This window comes from Mauremys reevesii, linkage group 2 (genome assembly GCF_016161935.1).
Source record: "Mauremys reevesii isolate NIE-2019 linkage group 2, ASM1616193v1, whole genome shotgun sequence".
In the NCBI taxonomy this organism is placed as follows: domain Eukaryota; kingdom Metazoa; phylum Chordata; order Testudines; family Geoemydidae; genus Mauremys; species Mauremys reevesii.
The window spans coordinates 280,100,519-280,115,666 of NC_052624.1; the positions used below are offsets into that span (position 1 = coordinate 280,100,519).

General features: G+C 46.8%; 1 protein-coding gene across 4 annotated transcripts in view; it reads right to left on the reverse strand.

Moving 5' to 3' along the window:
- Window positions 1-520: 520 nt before the first annotated feature.
- Window positions 521-15,148, reverse strand: part of TSNARE1 (t-SNARE domain containing 1) — a 667,577-nt gene continuing 652,949 nt past the window's right edge. For all 4 annotated transcript variants that reach the window (XM_039525402.1, XM_039525408.1, XM_039525403.1 and 1 more), the window contains one exon: window positions 521-916. Coding sequence is in view for 1 of the 4 variants with exons in the window: in XM_039525403.1 (XP_039381337.1) it covers window positions 880-916 (37 nt within the window). In the remaining 3 variants the exon portion in view is untranslated. The remainder of the gene's footprint in view (window positions 917-15,148) is intronic.

A 15,148-nucleotide genomic window follows, 5' to 3' on the forward strand; every position in this document is an offset into this window, starting at 1 on the left:
CCCCAATTACATCATCCCAGCCAGGATGGGGATGGAGATTCCACCACCTCCCTAGGTAACCCATTCCAGTGCTTCACCACCCTCCTAGTGAAATAACTGATCTTATTTCCTGATCTTCCATTGCTGTGTCCCCAAAATAAATAAACAGGGCCTTTAAGAGGTGTTGTTTTGTGTATGTAGAGTTGAGAGTCTAAGGCTATGTCTACCCTGTGCTACAGTGCAGATTACGTGGGTGTGAGCTGCACAGCACACCAAAGTGTTCCGCTCTAACTGCCCCATGTGGACACAGCTGGCACCAACTAAATGGTACCTTAACACAGTTCTCTTCCCAACAGACAAACCGTAAATCAACTAAACATCCAACTGATCTGTCTGCTAATGATATGCGTAATCCTAAAATGTCTTCATGTTTTGCCCGGAAGAGCAATTTCTAAAGCAGCGGTTTACTGTATGTGAATTTCCTCTGCTTCTACAAGATTATTTTTAAACCCTATAAAAAAAAAGAAACCAACAAAACACATTGACTTTTATGGCTTTAAATGAACAAAATTAGCGATTAGGAACATGTTGAAAGAAAAAAACCTATAAAGCTGAACTATCAGTTATACATATTCAAGCACTCTAAACACCAAGCTTCAGCAGCAATGAAATAACATTCCCCAGATACACAGGACAAGTAAAATCCATAACACAAGATCAAATACAGTGTGTGTCTTCAGTGAAGGAGATAAAGGAAATAAAAACATTCATGATCACTAATAAATGTTACAAAACGTAGCTTTTCTTTCATACAATTACAGTCTTTATTGGTTACAGCAGTTTTAATATCACATATCCAGTAAAGCAGAAATTGATATATGGCCTGAATGTGAAGTATCTTCAGAGTCCGTTCCACTTCATGGTGTGATCAGGTGCTCTGCAAAGATAAGGATAGCTGATAAGTATTCATGGGTTTCTCTGAGAGTTGCTGATATGAAGTGCCAGCCCACGGAAGGATGGCTAGTCAAGACATTCCCAAATAAAGACATAATCAGTAGGACACGCAATCCCATCAAAGTGTGCCTAGTTGAATCCAGTCTAGGCATACAGGAGAGTGCAGAGAATCTCTCGTGGAGGAGGCAGAAGTGGGGATGGAGATGACGAGGGATTGGCCAAGCTTGGGGAGAAAGCTTAGGCAGCGGTTTGTGTTCTGGCACTGTTATTTGCATTACCAGTGGAGCCAAGCCCCAGGAAGGCATCAAGGCTGGCCTTAAAAAAAATAATGGAGTGGTGCACTAGACATGAATGAGTAGGAAGCAGAGTTCAAACCCTAGGTTAGCTCATAAGTGAGACCATATCTAGCAAGTGAGACCATGTTGCCATTTGGCCACATAATAAAACCAGGCTGTACTGTAAGTGATCACTTTCGCACGACATTTGTAACTAACATCAATATAAATAAAATGTCCTGGCTCTATTATGTGCATTCATGATGAGGTGGATAGTCTGAGGGCAAGGGGAAAGGTGGTTTATTATTATTTTGTAATCCAATAATTTATTGGTGCCTATACGTGAAATCCTTCAGAAGATGTACTCAAAAAATCAGCTTACTTTACTGTAAACCAACAAGACACCAAAACAGATGAGAATGATCAAACCCTGAAAACCCACAAAATACAATCCCACGTGAGTTATTTTAGTAGCAATTATTTGTATGAGACTAGTACCTGGGGCCCCAAATGAGATCAGGGTCCCAGTGTGGAACGTGCCATATGAGCACAGAGTAAGACACATGGTTTGCCATGAACACACGTAAACAGGAAACACTAAACACTAAAATCTTCCTCTTCAGTAAATGAATTGCACTTATATCGTCACAAAAACACTGGACTGTGTTTCACGTGAGAGCTCAGAGGCTATGGGGAGAGGCCAGAGCAGGAATCATATAAATCTGCCTAGCTCTCTGAAAACATCCCCTTCTCTTCTCTCTCCCTGTACTCTGCCAGGGAATGCCGTACCCAGCTCCAATAGAAGAGTGAAAGGACAGAACAAGCTCCGAGAAGGAGATGGATGTTTCTGTAAGTGCCATGTATCAATATGGTAACTGGCCACATAAAGAGTGAAAATTGGTGTCCAAAAATTGATGCACAGCTGCTCATGTTCCTCAACATTGTTCTTCTCACTGCAAGAAGTCGCTGGAGTTAATCTGGCCCAATCAAGCCATTCCTGTAGTAATGCCTTTTTTAGACAAGCTGCCTGTATTCATAACATTTTCTGTGTGCGAGAGAGACAGAGCTCAGCCTAATGAAATCCCATGGATCTTGGATTGGCTTTTCCCTCTGAGGAGTTGGAATCCAAGCTTTCTGTTTGCACTGGGATGAGGGGCTCCATATGTTTGACATGTAAACAAGCTCCAGTACCAACAGGAGCTGTAATTTTTGGCAGGGTGTGCAACTAGTGGGGATTATGTATCTCGATTTGCAGGCAGAAAAATATCTACATTACAAAACCTATTTAAATCTGGACTAGCTGATCTCTGGGCTGGGACACAAACCTGGCTTGTGTCTATATCTGGAGATGGATCCTATGATGCTGTGGCTACAATCCAACTGAGAGTGAGTTTGGGCCATGTGGCCAGAATGGTGTAATCTTCATTTGGGGGTTAATTTAGGGCAATGTGAGTCCCTTTTAAGGACCAGCAGAAAGGATTTTTATCCCTCCAAATTGTAAAGTTTTGACTGAGTGCCTACAATGATTGTGATTTATTCGTAGGAGCCGGGGGGGCTGGACCAGGACCCACTGTGCTGCACCAACAGATAACAAAAAGGCAATCCTTGCCCAAAAGAGCTTACCTAATAATGACAGGACAGGGCCTCCACTGGGGTCAATGGGCATTGCTACCCTGAAGCCATTAGCACTATGCCAAGTTAGGACATCTGAACTTTACATGTTAAGAAATAAAAATGGCCAGGGAGGCGAATCTAACATCAGGACAATAATATTTAACAACCTAGGAGCTAGGGTGACCCGATAGAAAGTGTGAAAAATCAGGACAGGGGATGGGGGGTAATAGGTGCCCATATAAGGAAAATTTCCCAAATAGCGGGACTGTCCCTATAAAATCGGGACATCTGGTCACCCTGCTAGGAGCCCAAGATCTCGGTGACACAGTCTTCTCTCACTCCCTCTATCTGACATTCTTCATTCAATCTTATTCGTTCACTCTCCGTCTTTTGAGTGGGACTACTCGCATGAGTAATTGTTTGCAGAATGGGGCCCAGGGCATTTTCTGGGGCCTGATCCAAAGTCTGCAGAAGTCAAAGGGAGTCTTTCCATTCACCTGTATGTTTGGATCAGTCTCGTTCTCTCTCATCCACTCCAGTGTCTAGTCTATTTGTTATTTCCCTACTCAGGGAGTTCAGTGACCAGCAGCCTGTTTATAATTAGTTTTTTCTTTCCTGCTGCTCCAACCCCCCTAAATTAAAAGGGGCACCCCCCCACCCATTAGTGTTAATAATGGAGAGCAGTTGGTCTGAACGGCTAGGCTGTAGTTCACTTAGGTTAACTGCCGTCGGGGAAATGAGCTTTAATGTCCTTGTATGTTTTCAAAAGTCAAATGAGTGCAGTGTCATCTGGATAAATAGCTGCGTGTGCTTGTGCTCGGTGTGGAGGGGGAAGATATAGAGACTACAGGGGGCTAAAAAGAATGCCAGATGGGGGAAGTTTTGTTTGTCTTGGACGTTTGCTTCCTGTGACTAGTACAGTATCCGTTCATCATTCAATGTGTAGAACTCTGGCTAAAAGCATGAGCAGGAGCCAAGCCCCAGCACTGACCTCAGCAGGGGGCAGGCATAGGCACTTCTCTGAAATCAAACCGAACTGCAGGCTGGCACCACAGCTTTGCCTCAGGTGCATGTTAGAGCAGCCACGGGGCTGCTCTAATGTCTGTGGGCTGGACCAGCCCCCAGTGGACCATTCCATCTGGCCAAGATCGCCAGAGCACATCACGCTCTTCCTTGCCGCATGCTGAAACTTCTGCTGGGAGAAGCAAGTGGCTTCAAATCCACACTTGAGAGAATTCTCAATTGCCTCACAATAGCAGACTTAGGTCCACTTTGCAACATTCCTTGCCTCCCTATCTCCTCCCCGTTCACTGCAGCAATTTAGCAGTCCCCTCATTTCCTCACTGCTCTCTCACCCAGTGCTATCCGCTCCTGCTCCTTGTGCTGCAGCTTCACAGAAGTTCTGCTTCTCCTCTCTGCCTTGTGCTCTGCTCAGATCTGCGCTACGTCACTAAAGGCACTTGCTTACTTTCCTACTTCCTGCTCTGCTTTCCTGCACTGCCAGAGCTCCTTCACATTTCTCCATCCCATGCTGCATACTCAGTGCACCATATCTATCATATAATAATATCAATATGTGTTATTATAAAGCACTCCTCCCTGCCTGAGCTGTGGGACACTGGGATGTTCTGTTAATACAATTATACAGGCCCATTTTCTGTTCCCTGTTTACAGAGACTGTCTTTCATGGCACAGGCGATCCAACCCTCTCCTCATTGGTATGTTCTCCTAATTTGGAGATCACTCTTGATCCTGACTATTTTGCAGATGGGCACTAAGAGATTAGGAGACTATGCATATATGCAGACAGTAAGCAAGTAACGGAACTGGGCAGAGAAGCTGGGATTCCAGTTTCCTGCTTGAACCATTAGCCCATTGGTCTTTGCTAGTGCTGTGGATTTTGCGTGGAAGGCGCTCAGATACTTTGAGGAGGGATAGCAGTATAAAACCCAAAGATAAGCTAAACCCATTACTCTCTCTCTCATAGAATCATAGAAGATTAGGGTTGGAAGAGTTCTCAGGAGGTCATCTAGTCCAACCCCCTGCTCAAAGCAGGACCAACCCCAACTAAATCATTACAGCCAGGGCTTCATCAAGCCAGGCCTTAAAAACCTCTAAGGAAGGAGATTCCACCTCCGAAGGTAACCCATTCCAGTGCTTCACCACCCTCCTAGTGAAAAAGTTTTTCCTAATATCCAACCTAGACCTCCCACACTGCAACTTGAGACCATTGCTCCTTGTTCTGTCATCTGCCACCACTGAGAACAGCCCAGCTCCATCCTCTTGGGAACCCCCTTTCAGGTAGTTGAAGGCTGCTATCAAATCCCCCCTCACTCTTCTCTTCTGCAGACTCTCGGGGGGCTTTTCGCTGTTGCCCAGCACCAAAGCAACTGAACACCTCCAGGTAAATTAAAATGGCAACAGCAAAGTGGACGTCATGTGGCCTCTGACTCTTTTCCTTTTGGGGAAAGCTTTGCTGGGGGTAAGCGCTCTGGGGTGCGGGCACCTGCTCTTTCTCTGAACCAGTCTCGCAAACAGGGATTCAGCTGGTGCCTCAACCAACATTTAGAGCCTGCTCAATGCAGTATCTGGGCACCTCCCACGTGTGAACAATGGATGTTTCCCCCCACTTGACAGAGAGGGAAGTGAGGCCCAGAGAGATTAAGTGACTTTGCCCAAGGTCTAACAGAGAGTAAGTCTGACGCAAAGCTGGGGACAAAGGTCTCCTGAGTTGTAGTCTACTGCTTTAACCCCCAGGCCAGCCTTTCTACAGATCCTCCCAGCACTTAGGTAGCTGAGTAACTTTACTTATATCAGTAGTTCCATTGAGCTCAGTGCACGGGACTTCTCAGATGATGAAAGTTACTCACACCCCTCACAGTGGGAAAGGTTAGGGCCTTAGGTACCTTACTTTAAGGCCCCATGTTTGAAAACTGGGGCGTGGACGTTTTATTTATCGTACTACACCAAGTTATCCAGAGCCTGTTGGACATGGGATATGACATAAATGCATAATTGTTATTACTGCACTATTACTTGCTTTGTGGAGGTCTGCTTGGGTTACATTAAAGAAGAAGAAGAAATAAAAAACATAACATGACAGCCAAGGAAAACAACAATATATTCGAGCTCTTTGAAGCTAAATCTAATCAGACAGCAGATTAATCTGAGAACTGCACCGTGGACACAGTGAATCTGGTGGAGCTGCGTTTTTATCTAGGCCTTGTTCAGAGGTAATCTACAGGGCTGAGGGGATGCTTTCAGTAAAGTCTGCTTTTCCAGCAACACAGATTGTTCCCTTTTAAATAATTCTTTTCCTCTAATTTGCCACAAAAGTTGTGCAGATAAATAAACTATATTCCCCTTTGCTACCAATAACTTATTTTTGTTATATAAACCCTCTTACCCTTGTCCCTAGTGGATATTTGTCCATGGCACAAAAGGCACTGTCAGATTTGGCACTGCTGGCTATCTCTGCCTAGGAGCAGTGATGTATGTAATGGTCGTACACCCTGGGCTAGATTCACACGGGGGACTTGGGCATTGCCATCCCTACCGTTTAGGTGCCCTGTCACCCTGTGGCATTCACAGCCCTGAGTTAGTCGCTCACGCTCTCCATGCATTGTACGGGGAGATTTAGGTGCCTAAGACTGGGATTCACAGAAGCCAGCAGGCTAAGTGGGGAGCTGCCTAAGCCAGCCAATAGGAAATGCCAAGGAGAGGGATGTGGGCTAAACCCCGCCCATCAAAAGGAGCTAGGACCTAACTCTGAGCTGGAGGAAGGCAACGCCCTCTACTTGGGACTCACGGCCTTGGAGAATCTCCTGGAGACAGATGCCCAAGCGACATCAGCACATTCTCAAGAAGAAATGAGGAGGTGGTGCCTTGCTTATACCTAGTACCCCCCTGGTTAGCGCACTTATGCAGGTTGAGGGAGATCCTAGTTCAAATCTCCACTCTGCCGGGTGCACAGCAGATGCCCAGGTCTTCTCCCATAAAGGGTAATTCTGCAACCACTGGGCCATAGAGTCGTTCTCCTTTGCTGGCCCCAGGAATATTTATTCATTTCATACAAAGTGAACCAGCTGCAACAGAAGAGATGGAGAGACGCCTGCCCCAGGCTACCTTCCTAGAGCCCAGTGGTTCATGCAGTGAGGTGGGAGACCTGGGCACAAACCGTAGTCCACATCAGGCAGCAATGGCAGTGGGACCTGGCTCTCCCACATATATGGAGAGTGCTCTAACCACTGGGCCGTTGGGTATGGGGGCAGAGGGAGGAGAGGTCATCTCAGCCTAGGAGTAGGTGTACTAAGAGCACACCTACCGGATCAGGCCCTGCAAACAAGGTAGGTGTGGGACCACTTAGCTTGTGAATGCTACCAGGATTCTAGGTGCTGAGCAGCTCGCTAGGACTCAAGCAGCAGTATGCATGCTGCTGGCACCAATCTAGGCACCCAGGTGACGTTACTGAGGGAAATTTTAGTGCCCATGAATTTTAAGGGCCTACAGGGCTAGGCAGCAGCTGAGTGATGGGATTATGAATGCAAGTGGCACCTAAATGCTGGATCTAGGTGCCTGGAGTCAGGGCCGGCTCCAGACCCCAGCGCGCCAAGCGCGTGCTTGGGGCGGCGTGCCGCGGGAGGTCCACCGGAGCCGCGGGACCAGCGGACCCTCTGCAGGTACATCTGCAGGAGGTCCACCGGAGCCACGGGACCGGCGACTGGCAGAGCGCCCCCCCACGGCATGCTGCCCTGCTTGGGGCGGCGAAATTCCTAGAGCCGCCCCTGCCTGGAGTGGCAGTTAAGAACCTGTTTACATGGTGAGTTAGTCGTAGCAAGCCAAGGTGTGAATCTACAAGGCACCAACTCACTGCGTGGACCCTGCTACCATGTGCTAATGTTCTGTAAGGCAGTTTGGCGCAGTACTTTTTCAAACTTTAATGGGACCAAGCTTTGGGCCACTGAGTCTATTGACGATATAGAACAGATTTCAGCTGAATAAACAGATGTGAGTTTTGGGGTGTGTATGAAGACCTCATTGGGGTTCCCCCCTTTTGGAGACATGGCCATATCTGCTATTTAGTGCAGTCGAGTCCATTATTATTGCAAAAGAAAAAAAAACTCCTTTGCTCTTCAGATGTAGTTTAATGGGTCTCAGGAAGAAGTTGTCTCTGGCAAGAACCCAAAGAAGGTGTAATTCCATTAGAAGCAGCCATTCCACACTTCCCTGCATTTTCATGCTAGAGTTTTAGCAAGGAGCCCTTGAGAATACACTCCAGCCCATCACAGTTTAAGAGTGACCAAGGATTGGCTTAGCAGGGGATATTCCACATCAGGTTGCAGTGCATTGGCAGGGCATATTCCAGTGGGACTAGCAATGGGCTGTTGCAGAGAAGGACTACAGAGCTTTGGTAGAGCTGTGTTAAGGATTGGGAACAACAGGAAGTTCCATTGGTCAGAACTGAGGTACGCTGGAAGAGCTGTGGTGAAAATGCAGGGCTGGAATAATAGGCAATACTATAGATCAGAACTGAACGGTGCTGGCTGCACTTTGGGGACGGTGAGTGGCAGGACTATAACAGAGCTGGAAGTTGTGTGGATCAGGATAGAAGGAGATCGGCTGAAATCTGAAGTTTTGAGAATACTAAACCTAGTGCTGACCCAATTTCCTATTTTCTGACTTTCAAAAGCACCATGTTTATCCCTCAAAATGTCCCCTCTGTTGCGAAATGTCCCTTGTACACTCTGAACTGGTCACAAGATCAGGCCTTCAAATGCAGGCACTCGGCTGTTGCTGGCTGAGAACACACCAAATCCATCCCCACTCACCAACAAACAGAAGCAGGCTGGTCAGAGGGAGGAAAAGAAAAGAGCTCCCCCAATCCCTTTTCTGGTTAGAGTACGAGACTGGATCTCTCCCATAGTCATTTTGGGAAGGGAATGGCTTACGTAACACAGTATTTTCACTACCAAGACCGGGGGCCCAGGGTTCCAGACACTGTATATACACACTGCAAGAGCGACCCTCTACCCCACTAAGTCCACAGTCACAATAGCCAAGGCTGGGAGAAAGGCAGTGCGATCCCCCGCATTTTACAGCTGGGGAACTGAGGCACAGACGTGTTAAGGGACTTGCCCAGGATCACAAAGGGAGTCTGTAGCAAAGTTGGATTTAAATCTACATCTCATGAGCCCCTCCTCCAATGCCTCAACCACAAGACCAGCCTTGCTCATCTCTGTGTGTCATTAGCGAAATCAAACAGAACATTTCTTGTGTGAGAGATTCCACCATATATAGATAGGAGCAGCCCAGAGCCTTATCTAAGAACATAAGAATGGCCATACAGGGTCAGACCAAAGGTCCATCTATCCCAGTATCCTGTCTTCCAACAGTGGCCAGTGCCAGGTGCCCCAGAGGGAATGAACAGAACAGGTAATCATCAAGAGATCCATCCTCCGTTGCCCATGCCCAGCTTCTGGCAAACGGAGGAAGTATTTGGTTAAGTTGGGGTGGGGAGGTGAACCGAAGACTACTAACCCTTCACCCCCCTGAAACCAAGTGTAGGAAGACATACATTTGCAGGTGTCTAGGGCATGTGGCAGCAGGAAGCCACCAAAGCTACAAGTTCCAGGGGCCATTATAAGCAACTTAGATTCAAGTGGCAATGTGCAGTGCAGCTTTCTGACAATTACACTGTATGCTTTGCTCTGACTAAACAGTAAGTAACATTTCCGATCCCAGGGGTATATTTTCATTGCCAAAAAATCTTTCGCTTCTGGGTAAGTTGACCCCACTGCTTCTCTCCGCCACAATCACTCCCCCTAGCAGAGCGATGCAGTAGTAGAGGGTGATTGCAGTTTTCTTTTGGTCACTTAGCTACTCAAAACCACAGCTGGTTTCATAATAAGCCATGACACTGTCTCCTTGACAACTCTGTCTCATGTCACTTTTCTCTGCCTCCTAGCTCGAGCTGCACTGGAAATTTTTGTAAAGGGCTCCGGCTGATGTCCAACCCTGGATAATAATTGCTTTTCCGTCTCCAGTAAGTGTTTTCTGCATGATTCAGACAGTTAGCATATGCCCTGAGCACATGATTTTGCGTTTGTGTTAGAACTGAAACGGAGGTTGTGAGAGGTCATCCAGCCCTGTTAGCACCCGCCAACAGGACACCTCCAGAGCTACCAACACTGGGAGCTAATGGACTATACCCTCAACTAGTGCGAATCAGTATAGCTCCACCGACCCCACTGATGCTACGGATTTACACCACCCATTAATCTGCCCCCCAAAGCCCATAGCCCTTAGCTCCTAGAGCTTCACTCCCCCAGCTCCTTGTCCTCACTCCCTCCTCTAGGGCATTACCATGCCACTTCTGGTCTGAGAGCCTAACCAGCCCAGTGCAGAGCTCGCCTGCTACTCCAGAGCCAGGCTCCATCAACTCCTCCCTGCTGACACAGACCGTTATGCTTTTGGGCATCTTAGAATCATAGAATCATAGAATATCAGGGTTGGAAGGGACCTCAGGAGATATCTAGTCCAACCCCTTGCTCAAAGCAGGACCAATTCCCAACTAAATCATCCCAGCCAGGGCTTTGTCAAGACTGACCTTAAAAACTTCTAAGGAAGGAGATTCCACCACCTCCCTAGGGAACCCATTCCAGTGCTTCACCACCCTCCTAGTGAGACATTTTTCCTAATATCCAACCTAAACCTCCCACACTGCAACTTCAGACCATTACTCCTTGTTCTGTCATCTGGTACCACTGAGAACAGTCTAGATCCATCCTCTTTGGAACCCCCTTTCAGGTAGTTGAAAGCAGTTATCAAATCCCCCTCATTCTTCTCTTCTGCAGACTAAACAATCCCAGTTTCCTCAGCCTCTCCTCATAAGTCATGTGCTCCAGCCCCCTAATCGTTTTTGTTGCCCTCTGCTGGACTCTTTCCAATTTTTCCACATCCTTCTTGTAGTGTGGAGCCCAAAACTAGACATAGTATTCCAGATGAGGCCTCACCAATGTCGAATAGAGGGGAATGATCACGTCCCTCGATCTGCTGGAAATGCCCCTACTTATAAAGCCCAAAATGCCGTTAGCCTTCTTGGCAACAAGGGCACACTGTTGACTCATATCCAGCTTCTCGTCCACTGTAACCCCTAGGTCCTTTTCTGCAGAACTGCTGCCCAGCCATTCGGTCCCTAGTCTATAGCAGTGCATGGGATTCTTCCGTCCTAAATGCAGGACACTGCACTTGTCCTTGTTGAACCTCATCATATTTCTTTTGGCCCAATCCTCTAATTTGTCTAGGTCCCTTTGTATCCTATTCCTACCCTCCAGCGTATCTACCACTCCTCCCAGTTTAGTGTCATCTGCAAACTTGCTGAGAGTGCACTCCATGCCATCCTCCAGATCATTAATGAAGATATTGAACAAAACCGGCCCCAGGACTGACCCTTGGGGCACTCTGCTTGATACCGGCTGCCAACTAGACATGGAGCCATTGATCACTACCCGTTGAGCCCGACGATCTAGCCAGCTTTCTATCCACCTTATAGTCCATTCATCCAGCCCATACTTCTTTAACTTGCTGGCAAGAATACTGTGGGAGACCGTATCAAAAGCTTTGCTAAAGTCCAGGAATAACACATCCACTGCTTGCATCAGAAGAGGTCAGAAAGAGGAGAACGTGCAAGCTGGCAGAAGAACTACGCTGATCCAGACAAGCTCAGCCAGGAGCGATCCCTTTCAAATCTAAGCCACTGGGATGAAGGAGGCAAAGGAATTCTGCTTCTCTGCTGCAGCAGGAGTGACATCACACGCAGCAGAAACTTTCCAGCTCACAAACTGCTGCATAAGCCTAGACGGCTTCCATTCAACCCAGAATCCAGTATCATCATCTTCCTCTGGGATAGTCTTTTTGGACTCCAGTAACAACGTGAGCAAACTTCTCCAGTGTCCTCCTCTTCAAAAGAGGGGAGAGAGGAGGATTCCGGAAGAGATTACAAGTGGCAGAAGAACTCTGACTTCATCCCATTGCCTTGAAAAAAACGGTTAAAAGCGCAATCAGCGCATGATCTAATCTAAGTGACATTAAACAGATGGTGTTGAATAGCCAAGAAAATTGCACGGCACTCCCCAGCAATGTGCTCTCTTCGCACTTTCGGCTGCATTAATTCCATGTAGCAACTCGTTTTTGTATTTACCTATTTATTTTTAACAGATGAGTAGGATTGCCTTGGGGGAGTGAAGTTGTTAGCTTAATAGTCAGTAATCCTATTGCTGGCAAGCAAGAAAAATAAGGGGAGAGCACGGCACACATTTTGTCTGGAATTGCCAAAGCTTCAAAGGAAGAGAAGGTTTCCTCCTGTTCTTGGCTGCCATGAAAGTGACTCCAGTGGTGACAAGGGCATCAGTGCCTTTGTTCCTCTCTTTGCAGCTGGGGCAGCTTTCAGGAGACAGCAGCTTGTGGAGATCAGCAGGCAGTGTGTTCCCACAGAGACTTTTTAGTCAACCTTTTATTGCAAAAAGGCCATTTTAAAGATTTATCTGAAAAGACACAGACACCGCATTTGCAGGACCTGCTTTCCTCCCTGCCCTCCCACCCAAGCTGTGCTCTGAAGCAATCTTGTGCATCCATCGGGTTTTGTTTATTCTTTAACCCCTTCATACCCACACACAAGCCACCAGTTCTGCAGGACTGTACAGGCCTCCACTTAGGTACTTTTTATCCTGTTCCCCAATCAGCATGAGCTCAGAAAGTCCCAGTCAAGAGGTGTAAGTCTAGTCTTCCCTCTCCCATGCTCGGAGCTAACAATAATCCCTTCTCTTTTGTACTCTCAGAAGCTTTAGGAGTGAGTGGGCAGGGGTTGTGGTTTCTTTAAGGCAATCATGCGAGATTCTCTCAGGTCTATTCAGTCACTGACCACTTTTCCTGGGGATAATATGGCTGGCAGACTCACATTTGGCAATCTCTTCTTACTGGAGGGAAGAGAGAGAGAATTATAGCTTTGTGCGGGAGACCCTCAGGAGAACATGATGATGAGAACCCAGCCAGACAAGACACCAGGGACTGGCCACTGCTTGGTACCTGACTTGATGAATCACCTGTTTGCTATAACATGACAAATCCTATGTTCCTATGGAAACATGTAGAACTACTTGCATTTAACCTTCTATTTGGGTGAACTATCAGTAGCACAAGTTGCTTATTCAGTTCAAAGTAGCTGTGGTGGCAGGGAGACAATTTCAGGGATGTGAATGCTCACTCAGCAGGGAATGTAGCCCTAGTCTGACTGGTGTACAAATTATATTTAACACCCATTCCACATATCATTTCCTTTTCACAATATCTGGGAGCACACCTACCAATAGCTACAGGGCAATACTAGATCTTGGCCTCGGCACTTGCGTTTAGCTACAAGCAAAATGTATCCTATGCGGTGAAAAAAGGAAAGCCTTGTTCACAGTGAAGCTGGAACAGACATATTCAATCTTAAGAGAACAGAAGCAAATGGAATGGACCGGATTGATTTTTAAATCAAGAAGGATGTTTCTCTAAAAAGAGACACTCTAGTTCAAACAGAAATTGTTTTGGGGAAGTTCTATGACCCATGTTAGGCAAGAGGTCATACTAGATAATCTCAGTGGTTCCTTTCAGACTTAGAATATAGGAATCTGCTCTGCATCCTTCCCACCCCTAACAATTCTCTAACCCTTGAGTGTATATTCTGAGCTGAATCCCACAAATCCATTCATGGTGTGCAGCAGGGGCTGGTGTGCGCAGGTAAGGTGAAACACTAGGCTTGATCCACTGCACTGAGTGGAAGTATGATTCTGGGTCCACTGACTGTTCATTGACTTGTAAGAGCATAAGGTGAATAAGAAGCAAGGTGAGGGCAGAGAATAGGCCTATCTGAGAAGACCTGGGTTAAAGTGAGGAAAAGAAGCTGAGGCAGACTCTCTCCTGCATGAGAACTGATTGTTAGGGCCAGACCTGATGTCACTTACAGCTGCTACTGGGCAGCTCTTAGTTGTGCCACTGTTGTAGAGTGTTTACTGATCATTATTACTACTACTAATTGTTTTACTGTGGTGCCTAGAACCCGAGCCTCTTTGTGCTAGGTGCTGTACAAACACATAGTAGACAATCCCTGTCCTGAAGAACTTAAAATCTGAATAAACAAGAGATCACATTGCCTCTATATAAATCCATGGTACACCCACATCTTGAATACTGCATGCAGATGTGGTCGCCCCATCTCAAAGAAGATACATTGGAATTGGAAAAGGTTCAGAAAAGGGCAACAAAAATGATTAGGGGTATGGTATTCCATATGAGGAGAGGTTAAAAAGACTGAGACTTTTCTGCTTGGAAAAGAGGGATATGATAGAGGTCTATAAAATCATGACTGGTGAGGAGAAAATAAATAAGGAAGTGTTATTTACTCCTTCTCATAACACATGAACTAGGGGTCACCAAATGAAATTAATAGGCAGCAGGTTTCAAATAAACAAAAGGAAGTATTTTTTCCACATAATGCACAGTCAACCTGTGGAACTCCTTGCCAGAGGATGTTGTAAAGGCCAAGCCTATAACAGGGTTAAAAAAAGAACTAGATAAGTTCATGGAGGATAGGTCCATCAATGGCTATTAGCCAGGATGGGTAGAGATGACGTCCCTAGCCTCTGTTTGCCAGAAACTGGGAATGCGTGACAGGGGATGGATCACTTGACATTTACCTATTTTTTTCCCATTCTCTCTGGGGCAGCTGGCATTGGCCACTGTTGGAAGACAGGGTACTGGGCTAGATGGACCTTTGGTCTCACTCAGTATGGCCATTCTTATGAGCCAGCGAAGAGGAAAACATACAAGCAGAGTGAACAATATGATGGTGGCAAATGCCATATTAGTTGCATGATTTCAGGTGGAGGGGGGAGAGGGAGAGTTTAATTTGGAGAGAGTTTAATTTCAGTTAAATGGAAAGGTTTAGGGATGCAGGATGAAGGGGACAAGATGGGGCAGAAGAGGCCAAAATGAACAAGTGTGGAGTGAAGCTGAGGCGAGCAGGCTGTGAGGGAGGGAGTGGGTTGGAGCAAACAGCCAATCAGCACAGGGCAGAGGAAGTCAGAGACTATTGCACAATTTTGATGGTCCAGAGGTCCCTGCTTTGGCTGCTTCTGCCCCTAACCGCTGGAGTCTCTGACTGGCTCTTCTCCGCATTTCCCCCCAGGCCTCATGGTGGGGTGGGGGGCACATACCCCCCCGGGGTGGATAGGCATAACAGAGTGGAACTCCACCATGCCCTCTCCCTTGTGCCCTCTAACCGCCTT